The sequence below is a fragment of the Poecilia latipinna genome, unplaced genomic scaffold (genome assembly GCF_001443285.1).
Source record: "Poecilia latipinna isolate Pla-1442-1.1 unplaced genomic scaffold, P_latipinna-1.0 Scaffold1544, whole genome shotgun sequence".
Taxonomy (NCBI): Eukaryota; Metazoa; Chordata; class Actinopteri; order Cyprinodontiformes; family Poeciliidae; genus Poecilia; species Poecilia latipinna.
In genome coordinates, this window is record NW_015114160.1 from 122,735 (window position 1) to 150,295 (window position 27,561).

At 38.1% G+C, this 27,561-nt stretch overlaps 1 protein-coding gene across 4 annotated transcripts; it reads left to right on the forward strand.

Annotated features, from left to right (window-relative positions):
- LOC106963538 (SH3-domain binding protein 2) lies at window positions 1-26,128 on the forward strand. 4 transcript variants are annotated; one of them, XM_015058498.1, is made up of 13 exons: window positions 1-227; window positions 17,984-18,123; window positions 18,206-18,308; window positions 19,282-19,399; window positions 19,500-19,567; window positions 20,272-20,354; window positions 20,437-20,517; window positions 21,074-21,743; window positions 24,081-24,198; window positions 24,311-24,366; window positions 24,602-24,677; window positions 25,184-25,243; window positions 25,332-26,128. In XM_015058498.1, the coding sequence occupies exons 2-13, from the start codon at window positions 17,988-17,990 to the stop codon at window positions 25,467-25,469; spliced, it is 1,707 nt and encodes a 568-aa protein (XP_014913984.1). In that variant the 5' UTR covers window positions 1-227; window positions 17,984-17,987; the 3' UTR covers window positions 25,470-26,128. The 4 variants fall into 4 exon arrangements, with proteins under 4 accessions (XP_014913984.1, XP_014913982.1, XP_014913981.1 ...); XM_015058496.1 differs by lacking the exon at window positions 1-227 and adding an exon at window positions 6,381-7,411 and having other exon boundaries at window positions 24,084-24,198; XM_015058495.1 differs by lacking the exon at window positions 1-227 and adding an exon at window positions 6,382-7,411.
- Window positions 26,129-27,561: the final 1,433 nt, after the last annotated feature.

Below are 27,561 nucleotides of genomic sequence, written 5' to 3' on the forward strand. Positions count from 1 at the left end.
GAAGGGGAAGTCTGAGCCGAACCGAGCCGCGGCTCTGCAGCAGCAGCAGCTCCTCTTAAAGCCTCAGGCTGAAACAAACGGGTCTGAATGAAACCTGCAGCCGCTTCTCTGCACTTTGCGCCGCTGCAGTGAAACACGCAGAGCAGGAAGTCTGAAGACGATCTGCGGGACTCGAACCGCCGATGCCCCGCAGAGACGCGCCTCGCAGCTGACGCAGCAATCCATGGGTACGTCAAATCCACCGACTGCGCTGTTATTTAGCTGTTTTAATCTAAAACTGCAGCTTTGCTGCGTTTGCCTGAACGCAGGCGCCGCAGATCTGCAAGTTATCCAGCTGAGCCGTTTCTGGTTTATGAGCTTCCTTCTGATTCACTTCACAGCTCGACTGTTTAAAACGACCAGAAAACATGAACAAAACGGGTTTTATTAACATTTTAACTGCATTTAGAAACTTCCACACCGACCAAATATAACCTGAGTTAATCTGGAGAGATTAACTGAAACTTAGCCGACCACCTTCATTTAGTTCATGTTGGTATTTTCAGTGTTATTTTATTATTTAAATGAAAATTAAAGTATTTTTTCAGGGGGAAACTGGAGTTGATGTTGGTTTTTAGGCCGCATCGCTCGGCCCTCGCTAGAGTAACTTCACATTTCAGTTTCCAAATGAATTTCCTTATTTATTTAGAGAAAAAACAAACAAATAAACCAGATTGCATGTTAAACGAAACTCAGTGCCGCTAACACTAATACTTGTGACTCTTGGCGCCAAGAGCTGCCATCAAGCTTCTTTAAAGTCACTCAAGGCGTTTCGCTTCACTTGCTGTTGCACAATTGAAGAAACTCAGCATGAACAGCATCGTTATGTCCAGGTTTTGACTAGGCCGCTCCTAAAACTGCATTTTTCTGTGTTTATTTTTGAGGCATCATACTTCCACCACCGTGCTTGACTCTGTTTCTGTTAGTTTTACACCATCCACATATTTTTCCAAACGTTTGAGGATCATAAAGATGTTTTTCAGTCTTTGGGTTCTGTTGGGTCGGCTGTGGTTCTGCTTTTCTTTCATGGAGGCCATTTTTTAAATCCACATACATAAATAAAAAAAAGGAAAACTTTTGCATCAACCAAACGACTTTAGTGACTTAAAATCATTCAAATATTGAGACTTTGATAAAATTGTAACATTTAAATGAACTTTTTCTGGTTGGATGCAAAATTTAAAACTTTATCTTTGCCTCATTTATCTTTGCAATATCAATGAAATTCAGCATGAAAAGCATCTAATCCAACGTAAGTCCTGGTTTTGACTAGGCCACTCCAAAAACATAATTTTTCTGTGTTTTTTGAGGCATCATGCTGCCACCGCCGTGCTTTACTGATTGTTTCTGCTGTTAGTTTTACACCAGATGAATATTTCCCCAAAGTTTTGATGTTTTTTAGTAAATGCTGGTTTTGTTTTTGTGTTGTTTTGGGTCAGAACTTCATGTTATCGTTGGTTCATCAGTCTCTCTTGTGAAGGTTTTCCATTGTTCCGTCTTTTCTCTGTGGTTTTCTGGAGACCAAAAACCATAAAATGTCTCTGTAGTTCTTACTAGACGGATCCATCCAATCATTTTGCTTCATTATGTTTAAATTAGAGGCTGTTGCTTTTTCAGCTCTTCTAGCCTACTTCATGTTGCCAGGAAGGTCCTGTTTAAGTCATTTGATTTACTTAAACCATTTTTTAGTAAGAAGCCAAAACCTTCTTACTAAAAATGGTTTATCAAGGGAGGAAATTGCTGTTTCTTGCAGGTTGGTTTAGCTGTTTACCTTCAAAGAATAGTTGCGTAAAAATTAATCTTTGGTTTGACTTTTAAATTAACGTAATTGTGACAACAAAAACAAACCAGAACAGATTATTTCTCTCACATGAAAAAGTGAAACATTTGTTCAGTTTCCTGATCTCTGATATTTCTCATCTATAAAGAGTTTAAAAATAAAACATCAGCAGGAAGCAGTAAAAATCTGAGAAGAAACATTCATGCAAACTTTATTTACTGGAGAATTAAGTCAACGTTGTTTTAACAAACATAGAAAGACGGATATTTGCATCAAATCCAAGAAACTGAAACAACTTTTAAAGATCGATAAGAATAAAAACAGCAGAACTAAAATCTTCTTATCAGCTGTTAACAGAAATAAAACACATTCAAGCTTAAATTCGCTTCTTTGTGTAAAAACTGAAGACATTTCTGATCCTCTTTCGATAAAATCTGGAGATTTGAATGAACTTTTGGACGTTTCCTGGTTACATGCAAAATGAAAAACCTGTTTTTATCCCCCACAAACGTTTCTGTCTGCATCCGTCATGCTGGTTTAAATTTAAATCCATCCGCACTTCACAGCAGCAACCCGGATAAAGACGTGCAAATATAAATGTGTTCATTAAATGTCTCTTCTTATTGCAGCTGCAGTCTGACGCTAAAATAATTCAAATGCAGAAATAACATCAAAGGTGAAGAAATAATCCTGCTTTTTAAAACATGTCTTTATTTTTTAATGTTTTTATTTAACAGAGTGCTGATAAAATAGCCCTGATGGAGCTGAAACTTCTCTAATTTTCCGCCAACGTTGATCATTTTGCGTCTCTTCTTACGTTGGAACATCTGGGACTTTTTTATAGTCAAAGTAAAATCGCTCAAGTGTGAAAAGAAGCATTTTGTCATTTCTAGGAACTTAATTAGGAACTTCCTGTTTCCCTGGGGTGTAAATATTGTGTTACTCTTCAAGACAGCAGAGGTTTGTCTGGTGTGGGGAAACATCACAGACTCACTGTTTGGTACAGAGGAGGATCTGTGATGCTGCGGGCCGGTTCCTCCTCCTTAGACTGCAGAATGACAAAAATAGAAGATTTAAAATAAAACTTTGGTTTTTTTCTCCCTGAAAATAGAAAATGTGTTGTATTTTGTTTCTGTTTCCAGATGTAAATCTAAAACCTGTGAGCAGGTTTCTGTTTCAAAAAAAGGACGTTTTGAATTTATTTATAGATTTTGTGCATAAGTGGCACATGTACGGTTACTGATGTGGTTTGTTCTTGTCACTCCTCAAAACGGGAAAGACGGGCGCTCTCCTGAACTTTCCCACATCTACAACCAAACTGGAAAAAGATTAAAACTGGAAACAATCAGAGATAATTAGTGATGCTGTGGGCCGGCTTCTCTTTCTGAATCAAATTAATCCAAAACACAATGAATAAATTCGTATTGCTTGCCGTATTTGTTACAGGACAAATATTCATAATCAGATGGAAACTAAATATTTTCTGTCTGAAAATGATTGTGTGTGGAAAATCAGGAGTTTTTCTTATTTATCTGATGTTCCCTATTTTCTGTTTCATATCCTTCAGTGACTCATTTATTTTATTTTATTGCACCTAAAACATAAAATTCACACGATAGTAACTTTGTCTTATTCTGGTTAAATTCTGGTTATTTTTAACTTTTACTTCTTTTAAAACATGGATTTGTTTTGAATTTTTCACATATTTCTAAGTTTTTATCAAATCCGAACTTCCAGTTTCCCCTTTTCCTCCTTTGACTCGGTTTTAAGGCTTCGCTGAATGAACCTAAATATTTGACGGCTCTTTTATGTTTTTATAGATATGCTTGTGGTGAAAAGGATAAAAACTTTATAGATTTTCTCTATAAACGGCGTTTGAACTCCTGCTTCATGCGGAGCAACGAGACGTAATAAAAGCTGCAGAGGATTTTATGGCTGCATGTGTTTCTGCTGCTGGTTATTCAAACTAAAACGGGTTAGATTCAGATTACGACCTCTCACTTTGCTTCAAACCATCGGGACAAACGAATAATGAAAATGTTGCCAACCTCTGGAAATTAATGAAGGGATTAAAAATATAACTAATGCTAAACTGATGATGACCAGATTGAAGTTCATGACAATATTATATAAACTATTTTGGTTGGTAAATGTTTGCTAACTGAACTTAGCTTATGGACGATGCAGTTGCTCCTAAAATAGATTTCCCTTAATGGTAACAGTTTCAGTTTAGAGGGATTATTTATGCACTGTAAACACCAACTGGTACGAAATCTGGGGCTTTTACGTAAAAATTAAACGTCATCAGCATAAATCAAGCCTTCACGTTCAGGTTGGCCTTTCCAGAGATCCTGTTGTTCTTTATTTAGGATTAAAATTTCCACCATGAGAGAAAAAGTAAAAGCCCAGCAGGAAGTTATAATTTAGAATCTCAACATCCTAATTATGAGACGGGAGGTTGAGCTGCTTCTCTGAGCAGCATGGCTCAAAATGATGACTTCCTGTTCAGCTTTTACTTTTTATTTCATGGCAGAAATGGGCTTCCATAGTTTGCTGAAGTGTGTAAAGATAAATAAGTAAATAAAACACCTTTTTCTGAAAACTGGTGGTAATTTGGCTGCAGGAGAGGAACATGAGGAGCCATGATCAATTTTTAAAACATTTCAGACCAAACTGAAAAAGTCGTTTTCAATGTAAAGATCTGAGTTACACTGATGACACATTACTGTTTATTCAAAATCCACAAATTTCATTAGTCAGTGTTTCATGACGCCTTTCAAGAGGAGCAGCAACAAAACCAGAAACATCAAATAAATTCACACAGCAGGAAAATGAGACACAAAACTGATTTTATTTATTTATTTTGACCCCATGTGACCAACATCCAACATGTCTGACCCAGTTCTGATAGTTTCACCCAGCAACAAAATCTACTTTGTACCACATATGGAACTAAACTGGAGACGATAGTCTTAGATTGTCATGATGAATTTTATCCGACTCGTTGGCTGACGATCTCTTAATGTCCGTTATGACCGATGGAGGAGAAGCTTTGGACTTCCTCCTTCTCTCTCTGCTCTCGTTGCTCCTGCTCTGGATAAACTCATTATTTGAACTTTAGTGATGTCAATCAGCTGCTTTTGTTGCTATGGTTACGCATCATAATCAACTAAAATCCTTTTATCCGCACAGCCTCCGAAACCAGAGGGAACAGACAAATGAATGTTTTTAAAAACATAAAATCAGAAGGAAGGTAGCAGAGATGCTCCGTCATGCGAACACTTTGAGCGGCCATCTTGTACATTAGCTTAGCGTTTCGTCCGTCTCTGCAGTTTGGTCGTCCTGCAGCATCATTTTGTCTTTCAGGAAGAAAATGATGCTGCCGTCCAAAACAAGATGCCACTTTCATCTTCCTGCCGTCTTTATTCTTGTTAGCTTATTTAAAAAATGCAGCTCAACAATAAATTTCATGACTTACCCAAATTTCAACATGAAAACAGGCTTTTTATCTACTTTTACCACCGTTTTCATATTAAAAGTTACGGTTTTGTTTTGTCATGTCTCTCCAGATTCTGGTCTTTAATTCACTTCTTTTATATTTTTATCCCAAAGTTTCTCTTTAATCTGATACTTTTCGCTCTGCAGATGCCTGAACAGTAACATGTTCAGCCGCCACTTGGTTTCATTTTTGTTTTGACAGCATCTATTATTGTTTGGCTGAGTGATTGAGGCTGATTCTTGTTTGCGTGGCGCCCCCTGTAGGCGGGAATCGCCACAGCAGCTGGTGTCTCAGCATTTCCTGAGTGTCTGAAGGCCTGCTTTCATAAATTAGTCACTGGGCTGCAGATTCACAGGCTGCTGTGCTTCATGCACTGACCGAAGCTGAAACAGTCAGTGTGAACGTAAAACCGCCGCAGACACCCGTGATAAAACTGCTGTGGTTTGAGTTGAGACGGCAGAACAAGCGAAGCCTGACATGGCGGTCGGGTCGCGCCGCTGCAGATCTGGGTTACCTGTCTTTGATCAGATGAGGCGCGAGCCGCAGCGTTCTGCTTCCTGGTCACTGAGCCTGAAGGAGGCTTCAGCTTTGAGTCACTCTGGACGCGCTGCGGGTTTAGAGGCTCGGTGGTTTAAATGCTGTGAGACCCGCTGCAGCAGGAACCAGCAGACCTCGTTATTATGGACATGAAATGTCACAGTGGTCTCTGTTATCTCTTGTTGACGCTCCTCAGTGAGTCAGTAAAACTCTGGATGCCATCACCGATCCTCCCTCTTAAAGTGGCAGATCCCTGCAGATGCAATTAGCTTCAACAGTCTGAAGCAGGTCAGGAGGAAAGAAGCCCGACTGTCGCGATATTTATCAACCTTCAAAGGCCTGTAGTGACTTTATTTACTAAAGAAGTGACACGTCTGGTGACGTTTTCTATGTTTTAGGGTTAGACTTTTATCAGTTCCACTTTGTGTCCATGTTGTAAATGTGAGATCAGCTATCGATCAGCTATCGATCAGCTATCGATCAGCTATCGATCAGCTATCAATCAGCGCTCGTTATTCCATCTCCTGACTCGCCACCAGGGGGCGTGTGTCTGAGTGAAATGCTGACGTCAACCAAACTGTTCAGCTGTAATCAATATGAAAATTCAACTGCAGTACCACCGTTCAACCCAAAGAGGGCAGCACTGAAATGGTTTCAGCCAAAATACCACAAATTTAAACAAATTTACACAAAAATGTCACAATTTGCACAGAAACGTAAAGATGGCGCCTTAAGGGTCAGTTTATATGAGTAGATAAAGTATGTTTTGGGTTTAGCTACACTTTAAAAAGTGTTTTTATTTATAATTTTATCCTGTTTGTTGTAAATAACTTGCCAGCTTTGAGCTTCTTTCATTTTCTGGTGAAAATGTTTGTGTCTTATTATATAATTTCTGTTTTTGTTATTTATCAGACCCATGTGTTTATCACACAGCCTGGAGCATATCGGCTTTACTTCAGTCAATCTCAAACAGAAAGCGTTTTATTATTTTCCTCCCCATGTTCTCGTGTATTTTGTTACGTTTTGTAAATATGTGATCTGTTCATTGTTCCAGTCTGAGAGGATGGAAATTCCCCCGGTGTCTTTTTTCAGGTCCTGCTTGTCCGAGTGTGTAAAAAGGAAGTGTGTGTGTGTGTGTATGGGTGGCATCCGGCAGCCAATCGCATGCTTCCTCAGAGGAAGCAGGAAGTAACGCAGCCGTCCAATCAGAGGCCTCGACACCTTCAGGAAACCTCAGCTGGAGAGTCAACGCGGTTCAGATTAACTGCAGACTTCCTAACTGACGCATCATCTGGTCTTTTTTTATCCTCCACTAATTTACTCACCTTCCACCTGAACCGACTGGCCTGCTCTGGAACCGGAGACCCTACCCCTCCACCAGGCCGTCCTCCCTCGTTCCTCTGGGCTTTTTTTCAGAAGTATGGTTGCTCCTCTTCCCGTGAGGCTCCAGTCATGTCCGCCGCCGTGTCCGCTCCTTCGCTGAGGAAGAAGAAGTCGTTTGCTCGGAGCTCCAAGCCGAGCACAAGGATGTGTGTTCAGGATGAAAGGGAATTCCTGTGAGTTGAGCTCTTCGTGTTTTTTCCTCCCGCACAACTTTACTTCGTTTGCCAGTCACTGATCCTTTGGTACGTCGGTGGATATCTGGATTGAAAGTGGGAAATTAAAGGAAATCCTTTTCTAACGTTTCTATTGTAGCACCTTTAAGGTTGTGGTAACGAGTCATAAACGACAGCAGCTTCACTTCAGTGGAAGAACGAAAACACTTGCAGTCCAGAATTAGATTTACTCAGCCTGTTCAGAGGCCGAACTGATGCAAGCCGGTTGCAAAAGACGCAGCTAGAGCTTTTCAAACTATTGTCAGGCGTATCAGAGTTTAAGTTGGTGGATTTAAGAGCGATGATGCTACAGTTTGACTGAATGTGAGAAAAGAAGGTGAACACGTGAAGTTAAAGATGAAATGTCCAGTTAGCTCCTGTCAGTCGGTGTGCTGAGGTAAAGCCTCAGTTAGCTGGTCAAATATGAAGCTTTATCTGTTAAGTTGACTTTATTAAAGAGTCAGAAGGAGAAGTGGTAGAAAACGGGACGTATCATGATCTGGGCTGTTTACTTTTGTATCTTCATGTTTGGTGGATTCAAGGAAAATGGAAATCTTAAAGGCAAAGTTCATATTTTGATATGTTCTGTTTGCATCTTTAAGTTTTTCTGATTGTTTATCACAGATGATTGAAATGATGGATCTGAAGGTGGAGCTAAAACTGCATCTTCAGTTTGATGCTAGAAAATAACTTCTGCCTGCAGGATTGAAACGATTAATCTGATTAATTCGATTCTTGAAATAATAGTCAACTAATTTATTAATTGATTAATTGCTAACTGGAGTGTCCAGGCTCTGAAGGAACAACACGTTCAGAGCAGTAACTCAGCCAAAACTGTAAAAATATAAATACATTTTGCTTTTATGAGTAAAAAATGTAAATCAACCAGAACAGTTTTATCTTCACCTGGTTCAAATAATGTAAATAAAATGTTCTGTTAGCATCTTCTGCTATTAAATCGTTAATAAATGAATAATAAACAGATCAGTTCTGTATTGAAAGGCTGATCTTTCCTCATGTTGATGTTAGAAGAACTGATTTAGCTGCAGATGAACGCAGAAATGATTCATTCACTGAAGGAATGACCTGTTGTTGCATTTTAGGCAACAAAATGTTTATTTTCCTATTTTAAAAAGGAATCAAGTTGTTTATTTGCATCTTCTCATGTTTTTGTAATATTGCATGAAAACGGCTCTAGTAGTTTTATGAAGATTAGCAGAATGGGCCAATTTTTATCCAATTAATCGTCACAATAATCAGTTACTAAGCCGCCGCATTATCATGTTTATAGTTAATTTGTAATGGTTAACGATGGCAACAGCAGGAGGATAATTTAATTATGTTTAACAATTAGAAGATGAACATAATTCACATCTTTCCAATTCAGTTCAATCAAATCTAAAAGTTAAAATCTGCTCCCCGTTTATCTGTGACTTGGTGCTGCTTTGCATTTCTGCAGACAGGAAAATGAAGCATTTTAAATGTCAATAAGATGCCATTAAATGAACTCCTGTAAAACTTTGATCTCTGCTGAGATGATTATCTACCATGAGGTAAGATAGTTACAGCTCATAAACGCCACACAGAACCCCGTTCAGGAAAAAAAACAGACTTTTGCTTTTAAACTGAAGGTTTTGGAGCTTAAAGTCGACATTTATGTTCATTTAGTCCCATTTCACCGCATAATGCAGCAAATTTAAAACAGGCTCATCTGATTGGTTTGTTGTGTCAGATTTAAACTAATCATTTCACAATGATGAGCTTAAAATTGGATGTTTTTATTGCTTCAAGTTGAACAGTTTTAATATTTTATGTTGGAGAATTTGCAGTAAATAGAGGTGAAACTTGACTGAAAGGTTTAGAAACTTAAATATTGAAGATAAAACAAGTTAAATTTTGAGCCAAACTTGAACATTTATTCAGTTTTTGGAGACATAAGCACTTAAAAAAAACTTTTTTTGATTCTTTATGGTCATTTTCTCCAAGACGCTTATGCTATTTATTCCAGTGGAGACAAAAGTCTATAAAAGCATCCCATAGTTCTCCATTTATTGGTCGTTGCTATGGTAATTCCTCTGTGAGGTTCGACGGCGAGAACACGAGACGCTTACAGGAAGTGTGTTCTCATTTTCGACCCTGAATGAAGTGCGGTGAGAGCGGGAGGAAAGACGGTCGAATCTGGAAGATTTTCGTCTTCAAAGTCTCCGTGCAACTTTCTGAACGTCTTGAAGCTCAGCAGGGAAAAAATATCATGTTTTTTTTAACAAAGAGAATTAACCGATTAATTCTGGGAAAGGCTTCATGCAGAGCAGCGTGTCTGACATGTTGGTGATGCATTTCCTGTTGAGCTGGACTTCCATATTTGGACACAGGAAGAAATGATGTACATGAGGACACACAGGTAGAGAAAGAGGAGCTGCTGCTGCTGCTGCAGTGAGAAAGTTCACTTTCTCTTTCTGTTCTGCTTTCTGCTAGTTCTTTATTTGCAACAAAACGAGGAATTATTCACACCGTTGGTCATCGATGCGTTTCGTTACTCTAGAGAATCCGCTGGTTCCACAGAATCGTTGCTAAATTAAACCTGTATTCATCAAATATGGCTGACATGTCTAATATTAAATCTATTTCCTCAAATAAAAACTATTTTTGACTGAGCAGCTAACTACCTACAAACATAAATAATAAAAACAATTCCAGAATAAAGTATCTCCGTTTTTTTATTTGTTAGTATTATTTAAAGCTAAATGTAATAAAATAAATCCTCCTTGCTGTAAAAACAGAATAAAATTTAAAATTTGTCATTGTTTGTGCATTTAGTCCAGCTGCAATGTTTAAGATCCACAAACATTTTTTAATATCAAATAAAATCAGTATTTTTTTATTAATCCTACTTAATGCACAACTAATCTTAGAATTAAGATGAAAAAACTACGCAAGCTAACCTGGATGAATCATGAATTAATTATCCACATTGTTTAAGTTCAGGTTCGGTATGCTAGGACTGAATGAAAAATATCATTTAAGCAGCACCTGTCTAACAACATAACTTGGGCTAAAACAACTGAAAAAGAAAAGCTAATTTTTAGCTTTTTTTCAGTTGTTTTTCAGTTTGTTACTCCTGCTTGACTCGTCACTCTAGCAGGAGTGACAAGTAATTCCTGCTAGAGCAGGAGTGTCTTAATGCCTTTTGTGATAAAATCCTTTCTAATAATTACACATTTGAGTCATTTTGAGATTTTGGCACTAACAGCTTCCCGTCACACATCTCTAAAAGCTGAACGCTACATTGCATTAATAATTTTCTTCTTCGATTCAAATAACTTAAGCCCAATTGCATATATTCATTCCTCAGTGTTTATTCCCAAGTTGGATTAAACATTTGGGCATTTTTGTGACTTTGAGACTAATAGACTTCCATAGAAACCCTGCTACATGTCTCTGTCATTGTTAGGAGCAACATGCAGCATGAAATAAAACTTTGACTAATAATTACATGCTTATCTCCCTTAAGAAGACGTATTTACGTTTTGAGATTTTTGGCACTAACAGCTACACATGCTAAATGCTGCGCTGCTTTAATAATTTTCTTCTGACATAAATTAACATAAACCCACTTGCATCTACTCAATCAGTATTCCAGTGAGTATCCCATTTGGATTATGTGATTTTGGCTCTGCAGGGCTTCCATAAAAACACTACAACATGCATCTGTAATTAAAATAATGAAATAAAAGTTTTTCTGATAAATACACTTTTAGGTCATTTGCGGTTTTTTTGGCACCAACAGTTTTCCGTAGTAACCGAATCTTTGCCGCTGCATTAATCACTTTATTCTGATATTCATCTTCATAAGCCCACCTGCTTCTACTCACTTGTTTCCACCTGACATCACAAAAAGTGAAGCTCTGACTACAGTTGTGGTCTCAGGATGGGGAACAGGAAATGAGCTGCGGCTTCGAAGGCGTCGCTCGCCGGCAGCGTCTACTTCCTGGGCCGGACGGCCCCGTCGCAGCTGGGGCGGTGGTTTACCTCTGACCTTTAAGGCAGCCTGTGAAGGGGGGTCTTCGTGACTTGCAGCATGCTTTTAGTCACAGCTTCAGGTTAGCCGCAATCCATTTTCAGTAAAAGACACCTGGCAGCTGCTGGAAATCTTTGCAGCGCAAAGCTGCAGGTTTGCCTTCAGCTTGTGGGCGTGGAAATGTAAACAGATTTATCTTTATTGCTTTGGTTTGTAAAACCACTACAAGCACTATTATAAAAAAGAGATGAACCACGTTTAGCAGATTTCTGAATCTTTGAACAATAATATGCTAATTTGCATTCATAAGAATTTCAATATTTTAAAACATGCTTTTATTTTGAAACTAAACGTTTTGGAGCCCTTAGGCTAAAATAGCTTTTTATAGGGAATAAAGAGACTTTGTGTTTGGAAACACAACAGAAACAAAATGACCAGAATGAGGAAATAATCTGTCGCCTCTTTGATTGGAGGTTTTTCACATCCCTGAAGAAGTTGATGCCAAGTGAAGATTTTTTTACTCTCCAGATTTTATTCAAACTTGTTAAGTGGGAACCATGAAGAAAATAATCTCCAAACCTCATCAGCTACCTGGACTGTTCAAATTATTCTATTTAATTTTTTTAATGTGCATTTTTCCAAAAAACAGTTTTATCCCTGACATAGTTTCATACTAAACTAGAAAAATGTGTTTTTATGAGTGAAATTCACAACAAAATGGAATAAAATAAAAAACAAATTCCCCACAGAAAAACTTTTTGTATTAAATATAAAAGTTCAAAATCTAAACCTGAAAAACCCACAGAGTTTTTTTTTACTGCAAATGTTAAATCAATTCATAATATTTTAGGTTTATTTGTAAAATAGAAACATTATAAAAGGAAAATTTAACAAAACGTAGAATCAGCAGAAACAACATAATCGTTCAGTTTCCGGCTGTGACGGTTTTGCATTTAAGTTTTTATTTGTTTTTCAGTTAAATTGAGCAGAAAACATCATTTTACTTATTTATGCCACTGACTCATAATTAGACTTTTCCTTTTGTATTTGTTTGTCTGTAAACCCTTGACTCACTTTTCCCGGCAGGTCCAGATTATTTTTAAGTCTCTAAAATCTAAATAAACGTTTTGCTGTGTAGTTCAGTAGGAAGAGGTCAGAGTTTAATGAATGTAACTGTCTCTCAGAAATGCGTCGTTTTCTTTGGATCTTTTGAAACGTTCCATGTGTCTGACGGTAATTTCAGGTCTTTAGATAATGAGGTAATTTAGCAGGAATCCTGTCCTGACGGCCGTCAGTCAGGGGTTTTCCATCCACAGCTACAATAGTTTCAGTTTCCTCTTTACTGAACGACGACTCCTTCAGCCGATCGCTGGTGGAAAAACTAAACCAACGAGTAGAAAACATGTCCAAACCTTTAGCCAGTTATTCTTTTACTAATTTAATTTATCTTTGTTAAATACTCAACAACCATCTAAACAGTGTTTTAATGGAGCAAACCTAAATAATTTGATCAAAAGCATCAATGTGGTTTTGCAGGTTTGTTGGTTAAAAGTAATAAAACTTCCTAAGTTTTTACTCTGCTGTGTGTTTTACTTCTGCAACAGGAACAGGAAACGGCTCCTTTTCCTATTTTTAGCCAAACTTTAATAAATGGATCTGCTTTTTAGTTTGTGGTTCCAAAATCCTTTCAAATAAATTAAGACAACAGATTTGTTTGTTTTACATTACAAGCCGTTGTAGGGCTTTTTGTAAAGAATTATTTTATTTATCAATTAATCGATTATTCTGGCGATTAATCAATCAATCAGATAAAAAATTGCTTATTGAGCAGATTTTTAATTTAAGCATCTTTTTTTACACTTTTAGAAATGCATTAAACTTATTTTAAAGAAGAAAATAAACATCTTGTTGCATAAAATGCAATAACATTATTTTTATAAATGTTTGATCATTCTTAGCAAAGGATCAATAAATGATGAAAAAAATATAATTTTTAGATTTTATCAGTAATTGGATGGAAAAAGGAGCTTAATAGCAGATTCTGAACAAAGTGAAAATGTTTATTTTCTGTCTTAGATTCAAAATGTTTGTATTTTTTGTAGTTTTGGCTCAATTACTGCTTTTAATGTGTTGTTCTTTCAGCAAATAGCCTTTCTCCAGTTAACTGATTATTAAGTTAGTTATAAATTGATTCAATAATCGATTAATCTGATTAATCGTATTAGCTTTTGGTGCATTATAGGATGTAGTAGAGAAGACAAACACACTTAGAAAGTTCTTGCATCTTTCTTGTAAAGTTTAATCTGATAACTGAGGCTGTTATTGATTTATTGATGCAGCTTTTCATGCAGAAATAACTAAGTGCAGTTCTCAGATTCTCCATGTTTTCTACTTCCTCTCATTATGTCGTCTTCTTCCTGTATTCACACCTGGTTCTTTCGCTCTGGACTCGTCTGACCCATAAAGAGACCAAATGTTCTCGCCTGGTTTGCAGTGACATGCTCTGGTTGACTTGGAGTTTCCGTTGTGTGTAAAGAAACCAAACGGCTGGAAAAAGTTACAAGTTTACAAATTTATCAACCGATTCAGGTCTGCAGGTGTGAAAGTCACTATTTATTATAACACAGGTGTGTTGATGTCCCTCGCATCAGTTAAAAATGACACCATAAGGATTTTTCTTAATGATTCAACCGCCTCAGTTTGTAAAATCTATGCCACATTCGGCCATTTGAAATCATTCTGAGGGCCACAAATGGCCCCCGTACCACACCTTGGACACCCCAGATCTACAGGAAATCAGTGATTTAACATATTCTTTGTCAATTAGGTCAAATTAAATGTTTGTGTGTACTTTTTTTTATTTTGAAAAGATTATAAAAGTCTGTTTTTGCTCATATTGTTGCCTATGAACCCCAGAAACAAGCAGATTAATTGATATTAGATGATTTATGATCAATTTAGGAGATAATCTGAAGTGATTCAACTGGCCACATTCTTTCCTGAATTTGTCGCCTTGATCTCGTTTTATTGTGAAAGGTCCGCTGCCTTCCTGCCTGCACTTCCTGCCTGCCTCAGGTGAAAAGCAGATTGGCATCAGGCTGTGAATCAGTCCAGACACATTGTGTGTTTTTCTCAGAGGAAACATGTTCCAATGAGTCTGGTATGCAAGCTGCTTCCTGCTCTGATCGTTATCTCAACCAGAAAAACAAATGAAAAAGGAAGAAAGTCCAGGTGAAAGAGTTCTCAGAAGAAACAAACGAGTAATTTAAACCTGTTGGTGCTTCTAGGAATATGTAAAACTTAAAAAACGGAACACATATATGCAAATATTGGACGTTTTAAGGCAACAACTGGATAGAATATCATTAAATATGACAACAGCTTCTATTATCACCAAATACTTAGACATTGTTCCAACAACCATTTCAACTTGGTGAATCCAGAGATTATATTTTGATTTGTGACACATATTCACTTCTGTTATTATGATATAAATTAATTCATTATCAATCATATATTAAGTTTTAATTTAAGAACTTTAATGTGGCACCATTTTTCTTCATGATTGCACTGCAAAAACTCAAACTTACCAAGTATTTTTGGTTTATTCCTCAGTGCAAATGTCTTAGTTCTCTTGAAATAAGACAAAACTAACTTACACATAACTTTTCACCAAATAGAGAAGCTTTTTATTTTTTGTCAATATTTCACTTAAAAGACATTTTTCCAGTGTAAAAAGTGAAATAATTTACCAATGGAACTAGTTATTTAATCAATATTAAGGAGTTAGTGACTTAAAGCTCCGGTGTCTCACTAAAAAGTTACTTTTAATTTAGTTTTGTCTTAATTTCAAGTGTAGTGAGATATTTGCAGTAAGAAAAATGCTTAAATTTGATATTTACGGTTTCAGACACTATTGTTGATTTGTAATCAGTAATAAATACAAGGCCACTCGTCTATTCTTCGATATTTTGAATTGAGAGAAAGTTTTCTGTTAGATGATGAGATAATCAAAACAAGCTCTAATCTCCGCTGCTTTTTCAGCCGACTTCCCTTTAAAAACACAGAAATGCCGAATGCAGAGCCGCCGTGTTTTTTCAGTGTTTCTGTGTTGCTCTAAGCTGGACTTCAGGATTTCCTCCTGGGTTCTGACCCAGTTCTGACCCAGATTAGGCTCAGTGACAGAGTTATGTGTTAGCAGGCGGATGATGGCATCTGGACTCCCTCTTCATATCCAAATGAAAGCTCAGCAGAGCTGCCAGGGGTCAGAGGTCAGGCGCAGTGTAAGGCTCCTCCCTGCTGATTTACTGTCAGTTTGCTTTCCTGTTTCATCACTGTTAGGTTTTCAGAAAAATGTCTTATGTCATCACTGTTTCTACAAAACTCATTCCTATGGAGTGAAATGATTACATTTTTAAAGTTAGCGGCTGTTTACTTAGCAACAGATTAGCAAGATTACATTGAAATATAGTTGGTTTATTTAATTTTCTTCATGATTAACAAAGGTTAACCTCTAAATATTGTCTTGAAAACAACATAAACTAATAGAAAAAGTAATAAAACGTCATACAGTTGCTTTAAATCTTTACATTTTTCAATATTTTTGGACTGAATAAGCAGCTAGCACTGAAACAGCATTAACCCTAAACAAGATAAAATCATAACATTTTAGTTGAAATTAAAGAAAGCTTTGTTCTGTAAAGTAGTTAAAGTGGAATAATGTGGTTTCTGGTCTTAATATAGTTGAGAAAGAGAATAAAACCAGGAAGGAAGCAAGAAATTTAGCAAAAAGTACCATTAGCTAATGGCTACAGGTTCCCAGGTTGACTGAAAATAGTCAACATGGGAAAATTAAAAAGGCTTCTGAGTAACAACATCAAATCAATAAAATGATAAAAACTCAACATGAAGAAAAGATCAGCAAAAACAGCTCCTTGCTAGCAAATAGTTCCCCAGTTAAAGGAGTAGCCATTTCTAAAAATGTTTATTTTTCACTATTATTATTATTTTAAGGCAGGTTTTAAAAAACACTAAACTGAACAAATAAAATGATCAATATGATAGAAAACCTGAAAGGAAACAGTTAACGAAGCTAAAATAAACTCTGCTAATAAACAGCAAACTCATCAAAAGATGAGCGTTAGCTAACAGGTTCCTATGACCGGCTGTAATCTGACTAATGGAGCACATTAAGACAAATATGACTTTGTTTTTTTAACAGGAAGATGGTAAAATCCCCAAACTGAACGACTAAAAGTATCACAATAAGAGGAAACATATCAGCAAAAAGCAGCAAGAGCTCCTGGTTAATGGCAGCCAATCAGGAGCAAGTGGCTGGTTTCTAAGTTGACTAATTGAAGTTCACAGATGCAACTTTTTGAAAGGTTTTTGGGTAATAAAATAAGTTAATTCAATAATGTGATACACAATAGCTCAACATGAAAGAAGTCCAGCCAGAAAACAGTAAATCTATAAAAATGAATGTCAAGCTAACAGTTTCCTGAGACCAAAATAAGAGTTTTTTTTAAGTTATTGGTGAATCTAAAGAAAGATTTTGTAATATTTTTTTTAAGCAGGTGAAAACACGAAATTGAACTACTGAAAAGGTTAGTAGGACAGGAAAACCAGAAAGGTGGCAACTAATTTGACAAAAAATGGTAAACGGCTGACCAGACAGGAACTGGTGAGACGAGACTGAACTTTGTTACGACCCAGATGTAGATTCTACAAGTCAACTTGGTAAAGACACTCAAAAAACAATAAAAATGAAATAAATAGTTTTATAAAAACCACATTTTCAGTACTTTCTCCTGAAGTTGTTCCAGTTCTTTTGGTTTTGGACTTCAGACACTCAGAACCAACCACACCCGCTTTCCGTCTGAACTCCTGATTCTGTTGATATACTGGAAAAGACACATAAACACATTTCAAGATTGAAACTTCATTAAGAGTGTTTACTTTGTGCTCTCCAAGACACACACACACACACACACACACACACCCAGATTTTCCCTCTGAGCCTTGAACTCCAGTGAAAGGACTCGGGATGCCCTATCTGAATCCATCTGTGTTCATGCAGAAATCCGTTCCTGCCTCCATGGAGCTCTATCTCAGTTTGACGGTGATTATGTAAGACGGAGAATGTGAGAGATAAAACGCCAGACAGAGGGAGAGGGAGAGCTGATGGGAAGGAATGAAGGGATGGTTTGATCAGAGAGATTTGGTTCGACCTGGATCGGATCGGACGCAGCGGGAAGAGAGTCCAACCGGAATGCCGTCTCTGTCATGGACCTTCTGCTGACTTTAGCCTCCACAGTTTTCACCTCCACAGTCAACATGCTGCGGGAAAATACTGTTATCCAGAGCATTAGCAAGAGACTCAGCAGGAGGTAGAGGAGAACCTGGATGTTACATTTGACTTTCTAAGTGAAGGAGGGATTACTTGGTTGGACCAAAACAAGGAAACGATGGATTGATTTTCATATTTTCATGCTTTTTCTCCTCCCTGCCTACAGAACCATGTCGTTTCCAGAGATGTACTGGCCGGTGCCGATGCGAGCCATCGGGGCTCAGAATCTCCTCACGATGCCAGGAGGAGTTTCCACCTCAGGATATCTCCACAAGAAGGGAGGCAGTCAGTTCAGTCTCATGAAATGTGAGTAAAACTTTAAAAAGATCGTTTCTGCCTTGTTTATTAGACAGATGAAGACATTCCTGATGTGTGTTGCTGTCTACAGGGCCTTTGAGGTACATAATCATCCACAAGGGTTGCGTGTACTACTTCAAAAGCAGCACCTCTCCTTCACCACAGGGGGCGTTCTCTCTCAACGGCTACAACAGGTTGGTAAAAATTAACCACAGAGAAGATCAACAAGTTTTATGGCTTGTTTCACAGATTTTGCTTGATTTAAAAACAAATAAGCTTAAGCATTTGGGCTAAAGCTAGCATTTTTGGCTAGCATTAGCACAAATGCCTGGTATTCCCAAAACAAGCATTTGGTTCTTTTCCAAGGTGAATCATTCAAACCAGCCATCTTTGGTTCGCTTCAGTCCAACTCTAGTTAATTTGACCATAAAGTCCAGTTTGTTTGAGGACATCCCAAAGGTCTGGTCCACCTACAAATCTAGGTCTCAGTTTGGCTGAACTATAGTTGAATTCATATGTGAACGCTAAGGGGACTATAGAGACTATAGACTAATTTGCTCCAAAAGCAGGAAGTGGACTATAGTAAGGCATTCTGGGTAAATGCAACCAAAACCAGCGTGCTAGCCTAGCGCTAGCATTAGAAATGGCTCGTGGTTTTTAGCCAAAGACAAAAGAGAAATCCTCCAACCACTAAAATCCGATGCCACTCCATTTTTGTTTACATTTTGCGATGAAGGAAGCTGCACTCAGTGTCTCCTTCAGAGGTTTTTATGTTGTTTTCTTTAGTGGTGGTTGGTGCAGCGCCCCCTCAGGCCAGGAGGGGAACAGTTTGCTCTGAGCGTTTGGTTGGTTTGACTCAGAGCAGTCTGAAAGAAAACTGCAGCTAAATGTGAAACAAATGTTGCAGTTTTGGTCCCCAGTCAAACCAAACCTATCAGACTATCAGGTGTGAAAAGATCCTCAATAAATGCTAAACTTTTTGAGGAGGTATTGAGACATTTTACTCCAGGCAGTAGCTTGATAAACTAAACAAAGTGAACGAGATGCATTCAGAACTGCATCTATTTTAAGGCAATATAAATACATCCCTGCTGCTTTACCCAGTGGACTTCCCAATAATTATGAGCAGATAAATCTCCAATCTACTACATTTGTTTGGTTCAACAGAGTGATGAGAGCAGCAGAGGAGACGACGTCCAGCAACGTTTTTCCCTTTAAAATCGTCCATTTCAGTAAGAAACACAGAACGTGGTATTTTTCTGCAGCCAGCGAAGACGAGCGAAGGGTGAGAAGATCACTGAACACCACTGAACTGTGAAAGTCGTGTGTTTCTGCTCTCTGCAGAGAGAAGCTGACATCTGGTTATTTTGCTTCCTGTCTTACAGAAATGGATGCGATATCTGCGAAGGGAAATAGATCACTATAACGACAGAAAAGAGGCCCAAATTTCAAGGTAAAAAATCTGCTCAAACTTTAAACTACAAAAGCACAAATTACCACTCTGGTGTGTAAGATGCTAAATAAGGTATAAGACATAAACGAGACACAAGCAGCCTTTCTCACACATCAAAGGTCGTTTTTAATCCCCAGCTAATCTCGTCTGCACGCATTTGCTCTGCTGAAGGAAACCCGCTACCTGGAATAAACTCACACTTACAAATAAGTCAGATGAACTTTAACATTTGTGTTTATGTTTGAACCTTTTGACTACATTTAGCCTCTATGCTTTACTTCAGACTATAACTGCAAACCAACATGTTGAACCTGGTAGATTTATACAAGTGCAAGAGTAGCAAACTTTGGCTAAAGCTATCAAGCTACATAGCTTTGATGTTCAAATGTCAATGGTTCTTCCTCATAATAGTATAAAATAGGCTACTTGTTTCGTACACCATGTTTATGTTTGTCACTATGTGGGGTGGTGATGGTTTTAGGCTAACTGTTAGCCTAGAAGCTACATAGTTAGCCAGGTAGCTAAATCAAAAATATCCTTTTCCTGGAAAATCTACAAGAAATAGTCATTTTATAAACCACATATGACAGAATGATTAGCATTTTGATGTAAATGTAAGTTTTCTCATTGTCCAGGTATCATGAAGAATTGCTCCTTTGAGCAACTTTATTTTGTAATTCATTAAATTGTCCTTGTTGCCGCAGTGACTCCGACTCAGACGCAGACTTTTATGGCACCATAGAGAGACCCATGGAAATTAAACACGCTGTGGACACAGCAGAGGATGGTAAGACCAGGCTGACACCTTCATCACTGCTCCACCCTGCAGGTGTCTGTGAATATTTAGCATTTACTCTCTTTGTGCCCAGATTACGTTGATGAGGATGATGATGAAGAAGATGAAGAAGACTATCTGAAGCCAGACGGTGATGGCTCACCAACATCTCCAGGTAAAAACATCTGTACTTCTTCCAGTGAGGGCTGGACGATACGGCTGAACATCACAATTCATATCGGTTGATATTGATAATTACTGAATGGTTTTTGTTTTAAATATCTGAAATGCAGCTAACCTGTGGATAAAACCTTTCCTGTTTCAACCACAATTATCACTCCATGCTATTGTTTATTTTTAAGCAGTTATGAGACAAAACCTTAAACTGCTGCTGCGCCAGTTACTCAACAGGCTGTTGCTAGGCAACCACAGAGTGAGTTAGTCGATGTCACCAATCTTCCTCTGCTGGTCGTGAAAAGTTGAGCAGCTAAAGCCTTTCCTTTGCCTACATCACCCAGAATGCTGTGCGGTTCTGGATCAGCGTTCAGTGAAATTATTGATTATTCTATCAGATGTATTATGAATTTATATTGATAATGTTGCGATACATAAAGCTGATTTTTGTCCAGCTCTACTTCAACATCTCTAGCTCTGTTGACATTTTCTAGAACAAGGTAGAAGTTTTTCCTCTTGCTGAAGGTCTTTCATAAATCGGTGGTTTCCCCCTGCAGGTCGACCCACCGGTCCGCCTCCTGCCTACCCTCCTCCACCGGTACCAGCTACTCCGCTCCGTCGAGAATCCAGTCCAAACATCCAGAAAGCCGTGCCTCTACCTGTCCCTGGACAACACAGAAACCCAAGCAGCCCACTCCCCAAAAAGCCCTCCGTCCCTCACCAGCCCCTCCAGAAGGAACAGAGTAAAGGTCCGCCCCCTCCGCTGCCCTTTGCCCCTCACCTGCAGAAGTCGCCGTCTCCGACTCCTCCTGCTCTTCCTCCCAGCTCCTTGAAAACTGCTCAGAACAGGACGATCTCTTTGGGGAATACTGCCAACGATCGGAGAGACCTGAGGTCCCACTCCACGGTCCAGGTCCACTCGCCGGCCACGCTGCCCATCTGTGACCAGCTGCACAACAGGATGGTCCTGAACGGCCCGGTCAACAGCTCCCCAATCACCGGCAGTACCCAGTCTCTGGGAAACCACTGCCTTCGGACCAAGCCCTCCTTACCACTGCCCCACACCGAAGTTAACCTGCTGTCCACTAGTGCCCCATCGCTGCCTGCCAAACCGCCGTCGTCTCCGCTACTCAAGTCTGGACTTCACAACAAGCCGACGATACCGAAACCTCCTCCACCGACGGCCAAACCGCTGCAGACTCTGGACAAGCCAAAGTCTCCGTTTCAGTAAGTCACTTCAAGGAACAGGGACATTTAAATCACTGTTGCCACAGTTTGGGGCGTTCGTTCTGTCAGTGTTTGGTCATAAGTTTGGCTACGTTCAGGTGAATAACACACATATCTGACTTTTTCATGGCAGTCTGAATGGCCCAGTTCAGATCTTTTCAGCCACCAAAGACATTCGATTTGTGCCACTTCCATATGTGGATCTAATTTGGACACATATCTGATTGTTTCCAAAGCATTTGCAGTCTGAATGCTCATGTTATCTTTAATTGACTTGAGAAATGTCATTATTCTGCACCAGAAGGAGGCAGACCAGACAAATAATGGCTGAAAACAACAATCACATCACTCCTGGTTCCAACTGCAAACAGATTTCTCTAGAAAAGTTTCCGTCAGTGTTCCATGATCTTGTGATGATACTTCTCCTATTGCTGAATGACTTCAAAATGAATCCACAGATCGCTGCGTCTGTTATAACTTTAGTTGTTCTTCTCTGCATGTGCGTCGCTCAAACAGAAGTCTGATTGTGGTTGTTTTTAATTAGTAGCATGAAAATAAATCAGATTTCCAAAATAGTGGAACTGAGCATCAAGACCTGCTGTGTGAAGATGAACATAGTTAGAAATTAGGAACAAGACACAAACAGATTGATTTAATCCATCCAGAAAAAGAAAATGTGTTGCTCTCAGAAACTCCAGAATATGTTTGTTGAAACTTGTGGACCTGTTGAGAGCATCTCTGCTTTTATACAAGTTCCTGGTTTGTTTCACATCCAGTTATCCGACCAAAGCTCACAGCAGAGTTCAGGAAACTCTGATTTTACAGTAAAAGGATTTCCTGTCGTACCAGTTGGCATTCAGATCGTATCTAAACCATAAGTTTCCCTCTCTGGTCCTCCAGAGTCGCCGTCTTCCAGCTTTTATCTGCATCTAAAGCTGCTTCTTCATTGTCAAGTCTCACTCTGGTTGGTTAACGTTTGGTTGAAGCCAGTCTGGGTGTGTCTTCATTACAGTCTGTTCTTTGCTGCTGTGGCTGTGGTTATTGGGAATCTTCTTGATGCTCCAATGATTTTATTTGCAGTGACATTTTGAATTGGAGAACATCAGGGCTGTGGTTTTGATGGACTCAAATTAACCCAGATATTTAATTTAAAAAAAACAAGCAGCTGGAAATGTCAAGTAAAATTAAATCTCTGCGTCATCCACAAATCTCACGATTGTCCACTGCAGTGTTTGAGATTTAGTTGTTTTCAAGAGTTTGCAAGATTTGGCTTTTGCTCATGCAGTGACGTAAATAACAGGCCAATAAACGGATACAGCGCTTGGTGCAACTTGTACCACCTCTGGAAGCGGGTATGGAAAACAGAACCAAAGAACCAGTTAAAGCCAAAGGACCAGTTAAAGCCAAAGGACCAGTTAAAGCCAAAGGACCAGTTAAAGTCCCCTCCTCAGTTTTCTAATGAGTCACTTGATTCAGGTGTGTTGGAACAAGGACACATCTGAAGGTTTCAGGACTGAATTTTGAGACATTTGGTCTAAAAGCTGAGACCCCAACATGCCAGTGTCTCCAGCAGTGACCCAGCTGTGAACTACAGATGTTTTTACTGTCCTTTTCGTCCTCCTGTCTCTCTGGCGTCCAGATTCCTCGTCCAGTTTGGTTGTAAAAGTTCCAGTTAAACCAGTTGTGTCCACAGTTCAAGTTTATTTCTACTTTAACAGAAATGTTAAGTAACAGACAACAAATTGTTCTTTTACTAGCCTTTAGTAAGTCATGACCCAAACACCCAGTGACCTTTGACCCAGAAACACTTGGACCCGTCTGTTACAGTCGGATAAACGCATCAAAGCTTTGGGAGAAAATTCTCATATTTGCTGCTGGATATGAACAGAAAAAAATTATAGATCAACAAAATGGAAAATAATTGCCCATAAAAAGTGAAATAACTGTAAACATTAAACTAAGCATTATACTAATGTCCTTTTTATGAAAATATAACTTGTTTAATTTATTGTGGTGCCAGTAGGGATGAAGAATTCACCATAATATTTTAAATGGAGAGAAAAAGCAAATTTTGGAAACAGGGATTATTTTAGGATTATTTTTGGCCTTTGCAAAATCTTTGACTCTGCTCACTTAAACAGTTTTATTCCTGCCACTGGCTCCTTTATTAGGAATTTCTTATAATTTTCTGACTTTATTCTTGTATTTTTTGTCTAATACTTCATTGTAAAGATTTTCCATGTTTCTGACTGTTAGGATAGATAAATATGTGAGTTCAGGCAGGAAATCTGTGTGAATGAGGTGGATCTGCTTCTCTAACGAGTGTTTTCTTGTCAGAAGAGCATCTCCAGACGGGCAGAGTTTCCGTTCGCTGGGAGAGGAGATTCCTGCTGATATCAGGAAGAAACCAAAGTCATCCAAACACGGACACGACTCCGATGACGACTACGAGAACGTAAGCAACCTGCAGATAAAACTGAGCAGCTTTTGGGCCTTTAGTCTCAGTTTTGTGACAATTTTTATATATTTTTATGTATTTTTTATTAAAGTGTTGTTTCTATATGCAGGTGCAGCTGCCAGAGTCGGTTTTCATCGATTCAACTGAAACCACCTTTGTAGAAAAGTACGACACGTTTAAATACTTTACACATTAAAAACGCTTTTAAACCGAAACCTACCGACACTTTTCTGAACTTTTACTGCCCCCTGGTGGCAAAACCCAACATTTCTCCTCTTATTTCTTCAGTTATTTTTATTTTTCTCAGCTTTTGACACTTGTACAACCTTGTAGATGTTTTCATTCTGCATTTAGTCTCTTAATAATAATAAAAACCATGTGTCGATGTTTTCCTCTACAGGCTTTTTAAAGAGTGCTGTGCTAATCCGCCGGACGGACTCTACGGCATCAGAAAATCAGGAACCAAAACCGCAAAGGTAAAATAAATAAAACACCAAGCATCTTTTAAAATCTACTTAATTTAATTTTATATTGTGTTTTCTTTAAGTACAGAAATCCTAATATCAGACCACACATGGTTTACTCTTTGTTTAGTTTTTCTCATTTTTCAGTGTTTTAAAATTATTTGTCAAGATTTCAAGATGCATTTCTCAAATATTGATTCAAGTAAAGCCTGGATATTAAATAACATGACAAAAATATGTTTTATATCTAAGTTAGTGATCTTAATTAATATTTTTAAGATGATTTCATGTGAAGGTTTTTGTCTTTTTCTCATTTTTACATGATAAATGCTTCACTTTGAGGCTGATTTGGGGAGAGAACATCTTTTCTGAAGGTGTTGAAAGTTTTTTTTAAAGACCTCATTTGATAGTTTAATGCCTTATCTTATAACAAAAAGTGAAGATTGAAGGTTTAAGTAGCCAGAAGTGAAATAAAATCAGAAAATGCCTGATTAGAGTATATTTTTAATGTTTTTCAGGTGCTGGTGGTTTGGGATGTCGCTATAAACAAGGCCAGAAACTACAGGCTGTTTGAAGAGGTAAGGAACCCAGCAGCGCCCCCTGCTGTGTTATAATGACTCTATGTTTGAAATAACTCGTCAACATCTCGTTTTTGTCTGCTGACAGAATGACAGCATATTTCTGGAGAGCGACCTGACCTTCCCCAACCTGGCGGCGCTGGTTGAACACTACTACAGCCATCCTCTTCCTCACCACGGCTCGCTGTGCCTGCAGAAGCCTTACGCCAAAGTCCTGAGCTCCTGAGACCAAACATGCAGCTGGAGACGCGTCTTCAAACGGATTCAAAACAAACTGAGCTCAAAATCACCCAGAAGAGGAGGAAAAACCGGCTGGAAATCAGAACAGTTTGATGGTTGTGACGCATTTTGGCCACTAGGAGGCGACAAATGACAACATAAAGCAACAGATTCCGGAAATACAGCCTACATGCATAAACATATCACTCAATATAACTATAAATATTTATTTCTGTATCATTTTTCTAAGTAATTTCAGAAGTTAAAGCCTATGATGAGTATTTCTGTGTAAATATGGCTGCGTCACATGAAACATAATGACTTTAAACAAGCCAAACGGACAAAATTAAAAGCTAAAAGTCGGATCCTGAACCTTCCCTGACACAAGAGAACAGGAGCTTACAACTTACATTTCAGTTGGAAATACAGGGAAAACATCAACAGAGGAGGGAAACCTCGTTTTCAAATTAGCAGTGCGACCAAACTGGGACTGATTGTCTGTTTTTGTGTTTTTTGTCAAAACGAGCTTTTTAAAATGTGTACATTCATTATACTGTGTAGCTTTTGTCCATATTTATATGTAAATATGTAAAAGCATGACTGTAAATATGTAAATGTGAAGTTTTTTTACAAAAATATATACTGAGAATGTATAAACAATTGCATAAAAAATTGTTTTTTATCTTTATTTTGTGCATCTGCATACAGAAACTTCAGAATTTGGTATTTTTGGATGATAAAGTTGAGCAACACAAGACAACACACTAAAAAAGTTAAAAGTTATAATAAGTCAGTCAAATGTGTTAAATATCTGAAAAGATTTGTTTGACTTTAGTTTTATGTCATCAAAGAAAGAGTTTTCTAGACATGTAGGGTGTGAAAATTCATATCAACAGAATTTCATAAAAGTTATACCCATATCCTGATGCTGCCACCACCGTACTTCACCTTAGAGATGCTACAATGATGAGCAGCATCTGGTGTTGAATAATTATTCTTAATTGTTTGAATCTTTTTGAATACAACAAACTTAGGATTTACCTAAATTTCACAAAATCAGAGTTTTTATTATAAAAAATTTTTTGTTTCTTTGACTTGATGATTTTGGTTTAGGTGGCAAAAGTTTTGGACCTCATTGGTATAAATTACCATTTATTAAATGATATACCATAAAAAGATTAATTAGAAATCTTAGTAAAAGTTTGTGTTTTTACAGTGTGTTTGGTATTAAAGAAGTAAAATACGAACTAAGAGAGAAATAAATGCTTTGAAAACAACAAATATAAGAAAATCAAAGACGTTGCAGGCGTAGTAAGCCTGGTTTATGCTTTTACGTTTGAAGTTAATCTGGTTTTTTACATTCATTTGTTGAATGTTAACGCCTACCAACAAACAAAAACAGTCAATAAACCAAAGAATAAAATAAACTAAATGTGTGAATCTTTCCATTCTGTGTAAACATTAGTTTTCCCTCCACTGCTGATCCAACCAGAGGAAGTGAAATCTGCTTTTTAAATTAAAGGCATGTGAAAACGCTTCCTGGATCCAGATTATTAGTCGGTTTATGAGGTTTGTGTGTTTTTGAGGGAAGTAAAAGGGAATCTGGGACGGAGCGAGCCTCGGGGTGCATCAGCAGCCGTCAGGCCTCAGTGAAGATGAAGTTTAATCCTCTGATAAAAAGCGTGAGAGTGTGTGGAAGCTGGCAGCTCAGAGCCCTGAGGACACACCGCAGGCTCGCTGATCAAACCGCAGGCAAACAGCTTCAGACACACAGCAGAGGGAAACGGCAACAGTCGGGTTCGGTTCAAAGATTCTGTCACTCCGTTTGAGAAATTTGATCAAATGACTGAGAAAAACATGAGAAAAATACACAATATTACAATATTTTCTTCATTTTTTTCTGATTTAAGGTGATAAAATAAACCAACTGTATCTTTTCTTACTGAAATAAGCTCCAAAAATAATTTGAAACATTAATCAACTTGCAGTTGATAAAAATGCAATAGCTTAAGAGAAGAAATTTAGAAGAAAACAAAGTTATAATTGAAGGCAATTATCAGGTAATTACAGTAAGTGGCCACAGAGGGCGCTGTTCAGCA